Raw genomic sequence first — 17,780 nt, forward strand, 5'->3', positions numbered from 1 at the left:
CTTTGACAAAATCTTTAAAGGACGGTAAGCAGTTCCTTTAACGAGGGACATTGTTCAGGATCGTCGTTTAAAGCCGATTAGGCCATCTTAATTGATCGAGCAGTTGCTGTGGGTAGCAAATCCAGTACAGCGCGGGCGATTCTTCCAAATGAAAAGATGTCTGATTTGTAGCTTTGCATCCCAGTTCCACACACGATTTCGGGTGCAATATGAGGGTAGCGCTTCTGGTACTCCTCTCTTTTGGATATTGGTATAGCCACCGCAGGCTTTGCATCCGACACAAAGCGTGCTTTGCCAAAATCTATTATTACTGGGTTTACTGACCTGTTTTCTCGTTCCTCAAGCACGATGTTGTTCGCTTTTAAATCGTTGTGCAGGATACCGCATGAATGTATGTGCCCCAGAGCTTCGATGACTTTCGTCAACACACCTAGCCAACCAGGTTTTTCCAGATAATTTGTTTTTCTAATGGCACTGGACAAGGTCAGGCTTCTATGTTTTCGGCCATGAAACTTTGTAATAAGCCGAAGCGGCTCGCTCTTCGTTATCACACCAAATAGCAAAGGCACGCCGCTGTGATCTCCGAGGTAGCTGATCATTCTCGCTTCCTGGCGAACTTCTTTTTTGAGGTCGTTAGTGGTCCATTTTTTCACAGACTTGAACTCTTTTACAGTCACGAGCAGATCTCGGTAATAACCGAGATAACAGTTTCCAAATGTGCCTGATCCAAGAAACTTTTCTGTTTGCACTACTAAGAAGGGATTGATCTCTTTAACGTGGTGTTGGACGTCGACTTGTCTTCGCGGCCGGTTAGCAGGTTTGCCACGCTTCTGCTCCGCTACTTCTCGCACAGACGTAACTACTCGATCTTCTTTTCTGCCAATAGTTGCCGAGTTGCCGGCGATGGCTGCAGCTGTTTTCATGGTTTTTTTCTTGAATCTTCTGCTCCTCTACTTCTCGCACAGATGTAACTACTTGATCTTCTTTTTTGTCAATAGTTGCTGAGTTGCCAGCGATGGCTGCCGCTGCTTTCATGGCTTTTCCTTGCTTCTTTCCGAACTTCTCTGGATCTTTGATCGTTTTCCGTTTGTTTCGAGCCATTAAGGATGAATACGGTAAAAATTTACAAAAGCAACAAGTGGAAGAGCAAACTTATTTGCAAGATGAAAAATGCACACAGCTATCGCTGAAAAATTGATTTCACAGGCGATCTTTCCAAAGTGAGAGACGGGATGCGTTTTGCAAACACGTGTATTGGATATTAAATGTATATAACTGGTGGAGCACAACGAACTCAGGAAGTAGCTATTCCCATGACAACAACACAAAGGACTAAAACTATTTGCCGGAAAACCATCCCCTATTTCACACATTACCCACGTATTCATTGCTAAAGGGAGCTTTGTTCCATCACAGCAGTTCTTCATTAAAAGCTATTACAAGGCTTATAATACACGGAGATTCTCACCATTCTTGCAAGCATGGCTGTTTCTTTAGTTGTTTTTAAAACGCACTGCGATTTATGTCCGTCCAAATTTAATACCACTACTGCGTTACTTCATAAAACATCATATTGATGCGCATTCGGTGACAATTCTGCCGTTTTATAATGGTCAGGAGGTCTTACGGCTTCCTCCAAGAATTAGAGGAGGGCAAAGGTCTTCAAGCTACAAACAGTGGATAAGTGGCATTGTGGACAGTATCAATTCCTGTCTACATCCAAAGGCCGCTGGTAAGTATGCTTGCATATACTTCTATCTCTTCAGTCTTTACAGCGGTATCGAAAAATTTCTGTGTGGCAATTGAGTGACTCTAGTGTTTTTACTATAAGTATCTCACTTCTCTTGACTTAGAAACTTCCAAACTAGCGAATAGGATCGAAGCGGTAAATTGTTTTTTTCTCAAGAACCAATGATGCTACCCGACAAAATGATGATGAATATAGCGTTGTACAATATCTTTATTTGTTCTAGGTAAATGGAGTCGCGTTAAAAGGTACTACGTGCCGGAAGAGTACCTCCAAATTTTGTTGGCTGACATGCCAAATGCATTTATGAACAGCGGCAGAGAAAAGAGGCACCTACGTGTCCCCCCGTTTGGAGGGAGAAGTCCAGTGTGTTCCACTACAGAGACCACGACCTAAATGATATTGTAACTGCCCTCGGTCAACAAAATGCTGTTCCCTTAAAGCTTAAGAAAACTTACCTGGGAAATACGGAGGTAGAGGAAAGAAACAAACCGCAAAATGCTAGAGAAGCACTGGAGGCAGCCAAAGAGAGAGCAAGACGTGGGACTGCCAACGTTTCTCCCACAATGAAAATTCGGGCCTGGCGAAGGAAGATTAACCAGAGAGTTTGAGGTCATCTGGTGGCCTGAACTGTTTTCGAGCACTAACCACGGAAAGTTGACACTCAGATTTTATATTTTAAAAGTGAAAATACCTATCCAAAAAGGAACAGTCTCCCTCTACCGGATTCCACACAATTTGTTTGTTTGTCAAAAATACCAACAGCTCTAGTACCTCATAAGTACTTTTGCTAACAACAGTCAACTTTGCATTGCTTTGCGACCTGAAAGAGTTGCCACGTTATTAAAGTGACTGAAATGGACACAAAATTGTAAATGATAAAAATAAAGAGTGCTATCAGCTTCAAACACACAACAGCACAACTCTGCGTCAAAAAAACATTAAGAAATGAGTGAATAATAAAATAAACAAAATAAAATAAAAGTACTGTTCTTCAGATAACAACAGCCCAAACAGGACTGACTACCCAAGAGAGACAGAACTGGGTAAACAAAAATAATAAATTAAAATAAAATAAAAGTTCTGTTCTTCAGATAACAACAGCCCAAACAGGACTGAGTACCCAAGAGAGACAGAACTGGGTAAAAATAATAATAACCTAATAATATAAAATAAAAGTTCTGTTCTTCAGAAAACAACAGCCCAAACAGGTCTGACTACCCAAGAGAGACAGAACCATGTGAAAATAAAAGTTCTGTTCTTCAGATAACAACAGACTAAACAGGACTGACTACCCAAGAGAGACAGAACTGGGTAAAAAATAATATTAAAAAATAAATAAATAAATAAATAAATAAATGAATAATAACCTAATAAAAGAAAACAAAATTCCTGTTCTTCAGATAACAACAGCCCAAATAGGACTGACTACCCAAGAGAGACAGAACTGGTTAAAAAATATACATAAATAATAGAGATTCTGCTTTCAGATAACAACAGCCTAAACAGGACTGACTACCCAAGAGAGGCAGAACTAGCTAAATAAAGATTTTGTGCCTTCATATAACCACAGTTTAAACGGGACTGGCTAGCCAAGACAGGAAGAATAGTGTAGGACACCTTGGTTCTATGGAGTACTCCAGTCAAGGATCTGCATCATTAAAGTTTTCCTGTGTTGATCCATATCAGAAAATCTCCACTGGAAGTTGTTGATGCACAATGACCCATTCTGAATCATATCCCTTGCAGCCATGATCACACCAATCCCACAGCTTCCAACGCCAATCATTTTCGAGTGAACCGGTGCCTGACATGGCATACCAAAGCGCCGAAACATTGGAAAGATGGATGGTGTGGGTACATTTCAGAGAGTAACTCTAATGACCTCTTGACTGATGGAAGGGACATGGTAGGAACTGCTGACTGCAGGCCATCATCAAAGTACATCTCTTTCTGGGCTAAATCAACAAAGATTAAGCCCCAATGGTTAGGCATGTAAACTGGCACTAGAATTTGCTGCAAATCATGGACATTTAGGAGGCGCTTTGTTGTTTCATTTAATTGCCGCTCATCCAATCATAAAACTCTGTGGGAAAATACACAGTGTCATTCTTACCATTTTCTCTGGCGTCATCCAAAAACTTACTGATGCATATATCAATGACAAAGCTATCGATATACCGTTCCTCAACAAGATCAGAGTATGACGTGGAATCCAATCCCTTCTTACCATACTTTAGAATGGAGTGGTTTTTAGGATGATGCCAAAGGGCATCTTGTAATCGCACGAGATCTTCAGATGAGCATTTCATTTTAGAAAGCCAGTTAGCTTCTTCTGCAGATACTTTGCGAGTAGTGTCAGCTAGTGTGCAGAAGCGTTTTAGGATACAGAGGGCACTCTCAGAAAACTGACCCTTGCCTACAATGTCAATACTGGTAGGATTCATGCCAGACAAGGCATCATTCAACTTGTCTAGGGTTCCAACTCGATAGGCAAACAAACCCAATGAGCCCAGAAGCTGCTCACAATTTCGCATCTCACAATGTAGAGAGCAAAGATTTATCCTGCTCAAGTCTTCCTCCAGAAGAAAATTGAGATCATCTGCAGCAACTCCATGGCAAGTGCAAGCCTAAAATAAAGTTATGGACAGTATAAATATTGATCTCATTTAGAATGCTGGAAGAAACAAATTTTTCCACAACGAGCTGTAGAGCTACTGGATAATGATATCTGTAAAATTCTTTGTCTTAACATTGTTTATTAGGATTTATGAATTCAAACAAATACATGACATTGTATATAATTGACATTGACCCTATACGAAAATGCAGTTTTCAATTAAAGTAGGTGTTAATTAATGCAGTTACAATCAAACTTAATATATAAAACCTTACCCTTATTGCATCACAAAATGCACAACACTGTACTCCATAGCCTTTGCCACCAAGGAGGAAATCCTCATCGTCTTTTTTGTTCAGGAGAAGCAACAAAGCCTTGTAGTCCAGAGTCACTTAAGGTCATATAAGGGGAAACAATTCATAATACATGTTTGAGGCAAAACAATATGCAAGGACCATTTCACATACTGTATAAGTTTGTCCAATTTCCCAATAAACCAATGGCATGAAAAGAAAAGCGTTTTTTCGACCCCTTTGAGTCCATTACAATATTTACGACCTCCATCGCCATAAATAAAACTGTTTTCCAGAACGCAAGCAATTGATTCTTTATATTTGCCTGAGATGTCACTGATTCAATCTAAAACTTCCTTGCACTTAGCTACCACTTGTCGTTTTCTGGTCGTCGATCCGAGGTCTGGGCTGCATTTTGTCTCCTCGATCGAACTGCAGCACGATGATAGTGAACAAGAGTTGGCAGGAGTCGAACAGCATGTTGGCTCTGAAGAAGAAAAATCACTTAAACTCGTTTCAAGATCAACAACGTGAGCATGAAGGTTCTTCAGTTTGAGTTCAAGGAATTCAATTGACCGTGATTTTTCGGCGAGTTCTGCATAGAGTTCCTCAGAGGCTTGAATAACCGGGCACGCTTTCCCGCCAAAAGCGAAGTACATAGGATCGCGGTGCTCCATGTCCAACACAGTGGAGTTCAGGAGATTTACAATCGGCGTGAATACAGCTGAATTCAAAACGCCACTAGCTGAACAACTGCTTTGACGTAGTAGTCCGGCAATTAAACCAAAGGTCGAAGCGACATATACTGTATTTGGCGTTCTTTGGAAGTCACTGGAATACGCCGATTTGGCAGGCTGAAGTTCCCGCGGAGCCACACTCCGAAGTTCGTCTGGAAATGACTTGAAAATTCCATTCCTGGCGAAATCCTTCGGATAACCTCGACAAACTTCTTTAGTAAGGACATACCAATGTTTTCAAGGGTCAAGCGACGAACTTGTAACCCTTGACAGACTGGAAACGTTAAACGCAGAGGAGGACGAGGCTTCGTCTCCCTCCATATCGATGCTCCAAGTGAGTTACAAAGTCCCGCCAAAGTTGAATATTACCTAGTTAGGCAGAAATTACCTTTGACACACAATAGAGTACACAATCCGTACATTTCCTCTGGCTACCCGATTCCCTGCATACATGGGAAGACAATAGATAGTACACAAGCACAGTACTGGAAACTAGCCATTTGCGCTAAACGCAAGTTATTTGGCAGACGTCACCGAGTTCTGCTTACGCTTCACGTACTCTGTATATTAAGAAAACGAACAAAGAAACGAAGCCTATCTCCATGTCGTTCAGACTTAGTTTCATAACATCCGACGTCTCCTTTTGACTAAATTCGGTGAACCCAAAAACACCAAGCGTTTAATCAAAAATGCTCAGCAATTAGAGAAGTGCAAGTTAAAATTCGGTCCGATTTCATGCAGTTACTGGTCGCATATTTGCCGAAGAAAATTACCGTGGTCTTCTCGTGTTTAAATTAAGACTCGCACGTGGATTGCGGCGTCTGGTTTATTTTGTTGTATGACAGGATCCAAAAAACTAATTAATTTTACGGCCATGTGATAATTGAGATCTCTCGCCTCACTGTGACAAGCCGCGGCTTCATTTTACCCATCCTGCTGATAATTTTTTTCTTGGGCAAAGCTCCTCATGTCACAAACTCGATCCGAATTTTTCACAAACTATATCTGTCACCCCTTTGTGCGGTCCTCACAATCTCGATTTCTTACTCCTATGTACCGCACTCTGTATCTCGGAGCTGAATTGGCTATGTCATTCCTGTTTCGTGTGTGTATTTGCTGATGGAATGTGAAATACCAGTGTCTGGTATTAAGTGATTTTTGTAGGGGGGGTTAAATAACACGCGTGCCTAGTCGATTATTAAATGGTACTAAGGGCTGGGTAACCTGCGATGATACCCTCCCTCCAAGTATTTCTTTCTCCCTTTTCAAAAAAAAAAAACAAACGCCTGATTGCAGGTTAAGGGCTGGGTAGAGGCCTTCTTCAAGCGCAAACTAAGCATATGTGAGAGATGAGAAAAAACAGTTGTTTTTATGGTGCGCCGTTTGTTTCAAAATTATTTACTTGCGTGATGTGTAATGTTTATGCCATGATGGAAGAAGTCCCACTGTGATGTAACGTTTTCTATACCTTGATATCAATGTTGTAAATTGTAATTAATTCTACCTTGCTGTCAACGTCACAAAACGATTTCTATCTTGAAGTCAATTTACTGCCGTTATGAAGCAGTACCAGGAGGTAATGTCCTGGTAGTACCTTGATATCAATTAACTACCGTGATGAAACAATTTCTACCTTGGTATAAATTTACTGCAAAGATGAAGCAATTTCTACCTTGATATCAAGTTACTGCCGTGATGAAGCAATTCCCACCTTGATGTCAATTTACTGTCGTGATGAAACAATTTCTACCTTGATGTCAATTCAGTGCCGTGACGAAACAATTTGTACCGTGATGTCAATTTACTGCCGTGATGAAACAATTTCTACCTAGATATCAATTTATTATTGCGATAAAGTAAATTATTGAAATCAATTATTTTTCGTCGGTCCCCTTTGACGGACTATCGCGTGATCATTGTTATCGTGTGATGATTGGCGTGCCAGTAATTTTTTGTCAGGAGCCAATGTGGCCTCTGATCTTTCAAAATAATTTTTTTATCGACTATATTCCCCATGTAGTAGCCATTCTGGTAAAAATATATGGCTGAGAGTGAGTGGATTATATTCCTAGAAGTAGTGGAACGCACATGTGGCGAAGTGGAACGAAGAATTCATTCGTAGGACTCAAGTACGCTGCAAGATTTTCTTTTCCGACTACAGGCTAATCGAACTGCTTGCGAAAGGATAATTGGAGCTACTGCAGACGTCCACGTGGATACGTCTGTTTCTGAAAATATACGAGTGAACGTCAAGCAACTGAGCAATTCAATACAATGCCTGATTGATCATGTTGAGCGACAGTTATTTTCAGTTGACTCCACCCCCTTTAGCTCTTCGACATTTTATGAAATCCTCGTGAGTTGTAATGGTTGTGTCGGGAGGCCCAGGCTAGTCATTAACCTAACTCAAATAGATTATCTTCGAAGCTGGCAATTTACCTGGACAAGGATCTGCTACACGTTATGTGTGTCATGTACAACCCTATGGTGACGACTAAAAGAAGTTAATTTTAATTTTCAAGGAAGGTCGATTGTCAAGTATTTCCGAAGTTGATCTTGAACAAGAAGTGTCTGGCATAAAAGCTCAATTTGTAAATTGTGGGGAGAGAATGGTCATTCTAGAGGTATACTTGTTCCTCGGCATCGCGTAAGAGACATTATCCGTCGCATTGACCCGATCAACACTGCTCTCCGTTGGCGGGCTATGCACCCCAGATACCAGTATGATGTTCCTGGGCCAAATGCACTTTGGCGTATAGATGGACTCCATAAACTCATTTGCTGGGGGTTTGTCGTTCATGGTGGGATTGATGGGTATTCAAGACTTGTTGTATTTCTGAAATGTGCACCAAATAATCGAGCAGAAACGGTACTGTCGAGCTTTCTCGACAGCACCAGAAGATACGGAATTCCATCGCGTGTTCGCTCTGATTATGGGGGCGAAGACATGGAAGTGGGGAGATTTATGGAGTCAAGGAGGGGCCGAAATTGTGGATCTCGTATACAAGGTTCATCTGTCCACAATCAGCGCATAGAGAGGTTGCATAGAGACACCACATGATGTTGCCTGTGTAGCTTCTATACAGTTTTCAATGTTATGGAGAACGAAGGGCTTCTAGACCTTTCTAATGATACAGACGTTTTCTGCCTTCACTATGTGTTTCTTCCAAGGCTGAACCGAGCTTTAGAGGAATTTCGGCTAGGCTGGAACCACCATGGTCTAAGTACAGAAGGGAACCAATCTCCCTACCAGATATGGATAGCTGGAATGTTAAGTGACGATTATGGTGGGTACACTGCTGTTCAAGACATTAGGAATCCTGATTTAACCGTCTATGATGTGGAAAGTGGCAGTCTGGCTATGGGTGCAGCTGACAATGATGAAAATAACATTGTGACTTTGTTAGAACCAAATTGCCCTCTGAATGAAGAACAACTTCAAATCCTTACTGGAGAAATTGATCCTTTATTGAATAGTTCAAATTTCGGAGTAGATATGTACCTACGTGCCATAAATTGCGTCGTGCAAATCCTCGACCCACCCGGACAAAGTACCAGGTAATTCTCCGTATTGCTCGTGGGCGCGTACGCACGACGACGACGACGGAGTCATGCAACATGGCGGCCATACTCCAAATAATAGGTTGACAGAGACATGCAGCCATGGTTTACCGTGTACTTCTATGATATTGGACATCCATATTATGATCAATTGACACCTGTCAATGCGAGGTATCCGCTGACCAGTATCATGTGACCATATTGTGGGCTCAAGTTTACAGCTCTAAATTGACCTCTGTCCAAGAACTGGTTTTTCAATTGGATCTCGGGCACATGTCAGGTTGACTTATTGAAAACAGGGCCGGGTTGTTCGGAAGCCGGTTAACGCTAACCAAGTATTAAATATTAATCGATTTATAACTTTTTCTTCCATACCACTCGCTTCCACTCCACTTTTTCGCTGCCTTGTTTTGTGTATATGGTAATTGTTAAAACTAAAAACAGGAGGCCAAACAATATACAGAAAACCTCACCGCAAAGTCCAAAAAAACCCAAATCAAAATTCTACCATTCCCTGCCGGGGCTAGCTAAATCGGGCTCTCAACAACCCAGCTCAGGAGAAACGCTTTTAGGCTGGCCTACCTTTATATATTACTATATCAGTAATCGTTTCCATGTTAAAATACATTCTTCTAAAACATACTGTTTTCCCAGTAACGTTTTATGTGTTATATTTGCGTTCATCTATAATTAATACTTATAAATTCTCTTTGCTGAACGATCAATTTGCCTCAGAAAATTACAAGCGATTATCTCGGTCGTATGATGAAAAGGAAAAGTCACAATAGATAGATTTTATTGGCAAATATCAACATTAAATTGCAGAAATGTTCCAAGTGCTAACCCTGCATTGATCGTCAAAACCCTTTTTACAACAACACATTATTGCTTGCAACGTTTGGCTTATTTTAGTTCTGTAATAGATACATATTTTACTGATATGCACGTTTGAACATTATTAAGTACATTGCTCGGAAAGAGAGTTATAATGTATCAGTGAAACTTGTTCCATCCTGGCGTAACTTGTCATGAGTAATGTAGAGGAAGTTAAATTCAGGTAATAACCAAGATTACTACAAAGTTTCGATCAACATAGAAAGAAGTTTTCAGACTACCAATTTTTAATTATGTCTATTGGATCATGGAATAAAAGTATTACTACAAGCTGGGGTGGAATCCTTAATGCGGTGGATTTTTTGAAACACGAGTATGTTCTGGTTTAAAAGCAGAGTTTTTAATTGCACTGAAGGGAGTTAATTCTTGCGGTGTTTTATTTTGCGGGTTTATTTCTGCGGGAACTAATTTCTGGGGATCGAGGTCAATCCGCAAAATTCGCAAAAAGTTCATGCTAGAAGGTACACAAAGAAGAAATTCAGTGTTGCTGTTATTAACTATTATTATTAACTATTGGTATTAAAAACTCTAAAGTGAAAAAACTTAAATCGATCAAGGTAAAAACCCCATCATTTTGGCTCTGTACTTTCGGATCCTGTGGTATCCTGACATGGTGGTTCAATTGGCTCACAAAAAGCCCGACACCCATGGATTACGTCCTCATCTCTGAGGGTCACGAGCCTCGCACCGTCGTCCTCAAATGAGAGACGGCTGCTTAAATTTATGATGGCCTCCCCTAAAATGTTTTTAGCAAGCCTTCCATTCTGCTGATTCCGTACCTCTTTTGTTCTTTCTTTCTCGAGGATGTCAGCAAGGCTATTTTCTCCTTAATATCGATATCCACTCTCCCTGATTCCATTTTCAAGAATGGTTGCCATCTCTTGCACGGAGTAATTCGGGAAAGTGAATTTATATTTTATTCTTATTCTTATTATATTTTTATTCTTAGACCTGGATTTGCACTCAAAAGTTCTTTCATTTGGGCGGGATAACCTGCGAAAATCATAACTGGATCACCTTTTTCCATTACTGCCATCAGCTGGTTGATTGCAATTCGTCCGTAATCCACGCTTGTGCTTCTTGGTGTAAGACGATACGCCTCATCCACAAAAACAACTCCACCCTTTGCCTCTTTGATCTTTGCTGACGTCTTCTCCTCTGTTGAGCCAAGGTATTGACCCACGAGGTCTCCCCTTTGTATCTCGATCACTTTCCTCTTTTTTATCTTTTTCAAACTGTACAGAAGATCTACGAGGGAAAAGAAGTGCTATTGTTAATGATATATCGTACAGATTTGTCAAGATTATTCCATTCTGCGGGTTGTTATAAAAGACTCCGTAAAATACTCCAGTGAAGTCAAAGGACCAAAGATCAGATTGAGTAATCACTTTGCTTCTACTCAGCTATAAGAAATATCTCAGTAATAAAAGGATTTCTGAAAATTGAAATGCAAATTGGTTACTGCCGTTGGAAAGGAAGGGCCACACGCTTAGATAGATTTTTGGAATCGACATACCAGAAACTTTGCGAGCAAACGTGGTCTTTCCAGTGCCTGGGTTGCCTTGAAATATAAAGTGTAGACATGTATTCATGTCTTCCACTTGAAAACCCAACTGCTTCCTTCTGTGGTTTAAAATGGCAGTCTTTGCAAACCTCACGAATTGTTGTTTCAGGGGCTCTAAGCCAACAAATGAACGTGTCGACTCTTCCATGTCGTGAAAAATTTGCTGGTAGTCAACTGAAACACAGAAATACCAAATCCTAATTCATTGATAATAAAATAGTTTAACTTCATGTTCAAATATTCCAGGCTGCTAGTGAGGAATTTGTCTCTTTACTTCCTTTAGACTGACTATTTTGGGATACTTAATTTTCATAAGTTTCGATTAGTTGAGTGCCCTTTCTTTCGTTCTTCTTTCTAGTTAAAGCAAGCTTTTGTTTTCATTGTTGACGATGCAGAGGGTCAGTGAATATAGCACCGAAAATTAAACACTAAAACCGGCAAAAAATTTTGAAAACTTATCCCGTCAACAATAATGCCATCCATGCACTTCAGACTCGTACTAAAATACCTCAGTGCAAAAAGGTTATACGGATGAGAATGGAAGCATTCATTTCTAAATCTCTGATTTGAACTAACCTTTATCCTGATCATCATCTATGACAACACAGTCAGCGGTAGTCTTTTTGCATTGCCTAGAACCCAACCTAGGAAATAACAAGGTCGCAAAAATAAAGTGTCTGTTAACGGTCTCATGAAATAAGTTCTGTTACGTTCAACGTCTTTCTTTCTTACGTTTGACGTATGTTTCCAAGTAACGGACAGTAACCTTCTTCTATGAGCCTAAACAATGCAAACCTACCTTTGAAGAATGTCCCTCTGCTCCACTTTGTCTGGTAGAGGTGGTTTTGCAACAGAAAGATCATGGTCTTTAATGTAGATGAATGTAACTGTACACGGATAAGTTAAGGTTCTTTACTCTATCAATTTATGGGTAAAAGAGCTACCGACATATAGAAGCAGTGTTTTGTACAGTGGTCTTTCGCCTTCGGACCGTTGCTATAAAATGCATGACAAAAAGTGAAATAGGGTAGAAGATATATTACCGGAAACGTACAGCTTCGCTTAATTCACTGTGACGACTGGTCCAGCTATTTGTCACTTGATTTATTCGCAATCCCGATTGCACTTCGTGCGCAGCGTCCCCACGACACCTTCTGGAATGCCAGAGTTAGTTGTCTAGGGTAATCATTATTATTAGCTCTCAATTTCTATGCGTGATATTTGACTCGGGCTACTGACACCCTCGCGAGCGATAGAAATCTCGAGCTCATAATCTAACTGTTAAATAGATAGTGAATAGTTAGCATGGCACTATGTGCCTGATGTCGAAATGATGGTCGATACTTTGCGTTTTCGAAGTGTCTGTGAAAAGGATTTTGAGAAAGTATTGACTGCCTAGTAAATTTTCAGTAAAACAGTTAGATTATTCGCTATCAATGTCTCTATGCGTGATATTGTATACTCTGTTTATTAACGTTTGCAAAAAAGGATACTAGAGGAGTCCTTGCGATCTTTTTCGCCGAGATCTTTGAGCAAATCATCCGTCATGTCCAATTGGTAGGTGCTCAAATCATCATGCACTATCCTATACATCATGAGAAAAAGAAAATTGTTAAATTCTGCCTTTCTGACTGAGAAATGAAAGAAATAATGCTAATGTTCTTGAATTAAGCTAAAGACAAGTGCAAGTAGAAATTCCTACCGCCTATCGACATATCAAAACTAATGTTTTACAATAACTGTAAATAAATGTAAATAATTTAACGTAACTGATTAAGTTTCCATTGACTAAGCGTTTGTTAGAGATGGCTGTTTACTTAGAGATGTTTGTTTACTTTTGTGCAATCCTTTACATGAACCACATCTCGGTCGAGAAAGGCGCGAAGGGAATATATATAGCCAGCCATCGCTTGGTCAACAACGCATTGTTAGTTATGTTCGATTTGAAAAGCTGCTTCGACTTATTTGTCACAAATTACCTTATTACCGTTTAAATGTAACAAATACTGTATTGTTACACCCGCAACAGTATATTGTGCTTACCATGAAGTGTCGTTTACTCCAACCATTGAATAATAGTGGTTTCTCACTTCTGAGTGCATGATCACTCCAAATAGGAAGAGACTGCCCCCTCCGCCTGAAGGCATAGAGTGGATACACTCATCCTCTGGGTGTGTGAAGTCAGCCTCTGGTATTATGTTTGGTATTTTTACAGGTCGATTGTCCTGTTCAAATACAAAGGGGGGTCACAAACAAGAATATTTTAATTTCACAGAAGAGCAGATATTCAGAAGCAATTTATTTCATACGAATGCATGTTTTTTATGACCAGGCTGTATTCGCCACTTATTAAAAGTCTCGGGTCAGTTTTCGCAAGATGTACTTGTCGAATTAGCCTAGTCTGAGCCTCCATGATATTTTTATAAAAAGATATCCTTATCATAATGGAAAATAGTGTAATAGAATACCTTTTTATCTGTTGATCCTGTTCCTCTTTCCAGGGCCAACATAGTAACTTGGGGGGCAGGGTCAAAATAATTCATTTTATGGCATTGTGCGTCATGTTGTTGTTGTTTGCATGTTGCTCAGCTGGCTGAGGAAGACATAGATGAATTACTTGGCTTGCTTAGCACTGCTTGAAAGGGTTTAAATGTCTAGCGATACAGATACAAGTAATTCTTATGATCCTGTGGAAAGTGGAGAAAAAAGTGTAGATTTAGGAGATTCAGGGGAAGAGTGGGGGTTCGCAGAAGGCCAAATTAGCCCGTACAGAGATGAACCACTTGCTGATGTTGGCGACGAAGACACAAGTATGAACGAAGAAGAAGCCAATGCCGATGGTTTAACTCCTGCAATCCTTGAAGCCAGATACGAAAAAACTGTGAGCGTTGATTCATGGTAAGTTGTATTTTTTACTATACCTAAAGAGTATTTTTCGTAATACACACTGAGTATCCTCCTTTTGCTTGTTTCAGTTGTCGCTGTGAACGTTGTTCTGACGAAACCTTGGTTGGTTCTGTCGAGTTTCGTTGTTGTAAAGAAGTGGTCAGTTCATCCGGCAAGATGGTTTTCGACGGATCGATCGAAAGGATAAACTGCATAACGGAGCACAAAGACTACGATGCTATTACGAACAGGGCTGTACTTGTTCAAGTCGCTCCATAATTGGGAGATAAGTGTGGCAGAACATACCGGCGTTGTAGCGGGGTGTCAGAAAACGAGTGAGCGTTGTTTTGGACTCGAGCGGAGTAGTTCAAGAAAGTCCCTTCAGTTTTCTGAAGATAGTGCAGCGGCAGAAAGCGAAAAGATAGATGGTGCTGTCTTATTGCAGGATACCATCTCTGATGTTCCGGGTGATGTTTTAACATGTCACCTTAATATCGAAGACCTCGCAGAATCTACTGGCAAGCAGGTAAAAGTGCTTATATTAAACCACAATGGCGAGGTTTTTGTGCGTAGCACTTTTGACGTCTCGACTAAGTCCTTGATTTCAAACCTGGCCCTGCGTAACTGGAAGACGGCAGCCAATATCGCATTCAAGCATCAGGAAATGAGAGCACACAATTTGGAAGCAGTTAGAATGGCGCTGTCTACCGAGTTTAAAGAATTAAGTAAATGTGATACTATTCTGAAGGGTAGAAAACCCGAGGAAATCGCTGCCTTCCGCAACAAAATTTTCATCCACGAGCTTAGTGTGTTTTGCCCGCTATTGCATTCCTGCTTGAGAGGAGTGTGCAGCATAACCAAGTCGAACAGTGAGAAGAAGTTCCCAAAGGCAATCAATGTAATGGCTTTAGCCTCAGCTTCACTTGGTAGGTTTAGAAACCCGCAACTCTCTGCCTATGCGTACCGCATTTCAACGATTCTTTTCCACGCCGGTGCAAAGCACGACGACGTTCTACGATTGAATCATTTTGGTGTTTGCATGTCACCGCAGAGTGCAGTCGACCTTCAGAAGCAGATGGGGGAGAATTTTGACGCCAAGATTCTTAACTGGAAAAAAAGCATCGAGCAAACGATGGCAGCAGTAGATATGTTAGAGGCCGTAAAGATGGAGCAAGTCCCAGCCAGAGAAGATGATGATATGGATATCACAACGGAAATCCAGTTCGATGAAAATGCTGTCCGCAGCAACTGGCGCGTCAAGTTTGACGAAACTGTGTATGGAATATGCAATAATCTTCTCGACAACGTCAAACAAAGGTTGAATTATACATCTCTTAACAGTGAAGTACTGGAGGAAAGCATTGTAGTGCTTCGTGGCCAGGAGTTGCCGAGCTACAAGTGAGTGGTTTTGTTTGATAACACGGCTAGTTTAATATAATTTACTGTCTTATGTCACGTGTGACCTAATGAACTTCTATCCGAGATTTTAAAACAAAACTTTGTTCTTTGAAAAGCGTTTAAAAAATTATAAGTCGACGTGGAATTTCATCCACAACACCCTATGAGGAAGGTGGCGTGATAATATTGTCATGCTCTCAGTCAAGAGGAAGTTTGCGTGAGGTGTTACTGGTAACTTACTTTGATGCGACTGACTCGTTTTCGTTCTTTTTTTTTTTTGTTTTGTTTTGCACCCATCAAGTGAATACACTTTAGCCTAAACCTCTTTGTGATAATTTATGCCATTAAACATATAGCTTTGAGAGTGCTTTTGCATTCCATCTTTATATTCACTGTCAATTTGTTATAAAATGTTAATGTCATGTGAATGAAAATACAGTAGTCTACTCTTAAAAGGACCTTTGCATAATTGTAAGATGTCATTTGTCGGAATGGTAAACACCCAATAGTAAGAACCTACATTTTTGGACATCTGGCAAAAAAACTTCTTTTCTTTTGGGGTAGTTATTGGAGGCTGAGTAGGTATAAGTTATTTTTCTCAACTTCGATGAGGGAGAAGAACTTAAGTTATCACTGTAACCACATATCAGAACCTGCTTGATTTTGCTTGGCTATACAAGTTCTTATATTTTTGGGTATTAAAGTGACAAATAGCTGCCAGCAGGTTCTTATTAGTTGGAGTTTAAAGAATTAACACAAAACGTTCTATACACAGCTCCCTATCCCCCACCCCTTTCGATGCCTGCTATGCAGGCTAGTGGTAGTAATAGCCCATATAATTTCTCTTAGAAAGGAAAGCTCATCCCTAGCCAACCAATAACCGCCTCATTGAATTATCATGTGTTTGAAGTGTAAATTTGTCAAGACTCATGTAATTCTTATTTTTATTTTTAATGCAGGATTGTAGGTGACAATGTAGACCATATGATCTATGCAAGGGTCCAATCAAAGGACAGCACCAACCAGTCTATACACTGGACTCACCAGTATGCAGTGCTAGACAAAGTCAAAAATAATTTGGCTGACCCCAGAGAGCCTCAGAAAAGGATAAGCGAAATCCAGCTTGTGGAGCTCCTGCCAGTATAGGATGTCCAAAACCGCCTGAAGAACCGTTGGACAGTTCTGGTAAGCAGCGTTATCTGCAAGTATCTGAAGACATTCAAGAACTTTCAGGATGTTGTAGTGCATCACATTCCACACACATATACTGATGTCATGTCAGAGAAAAATTCTTCCGTAAATATTATTGGCTGTTGTACATCTAGCACTTTATTGTTCAAATAAAAAGTAAAAAAAAGATTTCCAATTGCTTTCCAGGTTATCATTTCAGGACTTTGATTACTGGCCACTTGAAGTGCCTATAAACCCGAAAATTCTTTTTTGCTTCGAGAAATCTTTGAATCGCTCTGAGCAAAATGGCGCAAAAATTTTTGTTTTTGGGTAAAACCGGAATTTTTTACGAATTTTTAAAGTGCGGTTTTCTCTGCCCGCGACCGGGTAAAAGGGAGACTGGGCCTAGTGACGTAATTCCCGGACATTAGCATCAGGCAAAAATCAACAGAGGAGATGCGTAGTTTTGTGGTTTTCCCTGCGTGTCGGTGAAAACAACTTATGTTCGGCTGACGTTTGTAACCAGCGTACGTGTTAATCAAGGAATGGCTTCGAACGACTTCATTCTGTCCTCCAGTTCAGATACGGAAGTTTCAGAAATGGAAGATTACGAGCTGGAAGTTGAAGGTTCGCCAAACTCGAGCTTTGCGGCCAGCGATGAGGAAGACACACACAAGGCATATGCTGACGATCCCCTAGCGGACGAAGAGTGGCTAGAGTTGTACGAACAAGAAAGAAAGGAGGAAGAGGCCCTAGAGAAGACACTCCAAAAGCGCCTAAATGGTACAGAAGAAGCCCGAGACTAGTAAGTTGTAGCGATCTCACTCCCGTTGTTGCTATCAACAAGTGCGAACTTGTTAGAATGTCGACTACATCAATACTGTTACAGCTAAATTGCCATGCCTAAAAA

General features: G+C 40.5%; 2 protein-coding genes and 3 pseudogenes across 2 annotated transcripts; 2 read left to right on the forward strand and 3 right to left on the reverse strand.

The window, feature by feature from the left end:
- Positions 1-14: 14 nt before the first annotated feature.
- Positions 15-923, reverse strand: LOC137991665 (tyrosine-protein kinase Lyn-like; annotated as a pseudogene).
- A 558-nt stretch (positions 924-1,481) lies between these two features.
- Positions 1,482-2,518, forward strand: LOC137991666 (uncharacterized; annotated as a pseudogene).
- Positions 2,519-3,804: 1,286 nt separating this feature from the next.
- On the reverse strand, positions 3,805-5,718 carry LOC137991667 (uncharacterized; annotated as a pseudogene).
- A 5,065-nt stretch (positions 5,719-10,783) lies between these two features.
- On the reverse strand, positions 10,784-12,964 carry LOC137991668 (uncharacterized). Its single transcript, XM_068836714.1, has 5 exons — positions 12,910-12,964; positions 12,216-12,303; positions 11,993-12,060; positions 11,369-11,590; positions 10,784-11,100 (listed from the first exon to the last, which is right to left on the reverse strand). Exons 1-5 carry the CDS (start codon positions 12,962-12,964, stop codon positions 10,784-10,786), a joined length of 750 nt encoding a protein of 249 aa, XP_068692815.1.
- A 1,102-nt stretch (positions 12,965-14,066) lies between these two features.
- On the forward strand, positions 14,067-14,581 carry LOC137990788 (uncharacterized). Its single transcript, XM_068835898.1, has 2 exons — positions 14,067-14,314; positions 14,392-14,581. Exons 1-2 carry the CDS (start codon positions 14,067-14,069, stop codon positions 14,579-14,581), a joined length of 438 nt encoding a protein of 145 aa, XP_068691999.1.
- The last annotated feature ends 3,199 nt before the right edge of the window (positions 14,582-17,780 follow it).

This window comes from Montipora foliosa, chromosome 2 (assembly GCF_036669935.1).
Source record: "Montipora foliosa isolate CH-2021 chromosome 2, ASM3666993v2, whole genome shotgun sequence".
NCBI lineage: Eukaryota > Metazoa > Cnidaria > Anthozoa > Scleractinia > Acroporidae > Montipora > Montipora foliosa.

Coding starts and splice junctions, on each gene's coding strand:
- LOC137991668 (XM_068836714.1), bottom strand. CDS start 12,964: ATGACGGATGATTTGCTCAAAGATCTCGGCGAAAAAGATCGCAAGGAC. Junction 11,591..11,992: donor AGATGATGATCAGGATAAAG/GTTAGTTCAAAT, acceptor TCTGTGTTTCAG/TTGACTACCAGCAAATTTTT. Junction 11,101..11,368: donor GTTTGCTCGCAAAGTTTCTG/GTATGTCGATTC, acceptor TTTCCCTCGTAG/ATCTTCTGTACAGTTTGAAA.
- LOC137990788 (XM_068835898.1), top strand. CDS start 14,067: ATGTCTAGCGATACAGATACAAGTAATTCTTATGATCCTGTGGAAAGT. Junction 14,315..14,391: donor ACTGTGAGCGTTGATTCATG/GTAAGTTGTATT, acceptor TGCTTGTTTCAG/TTGTCGCTGTGAACGTTGTT.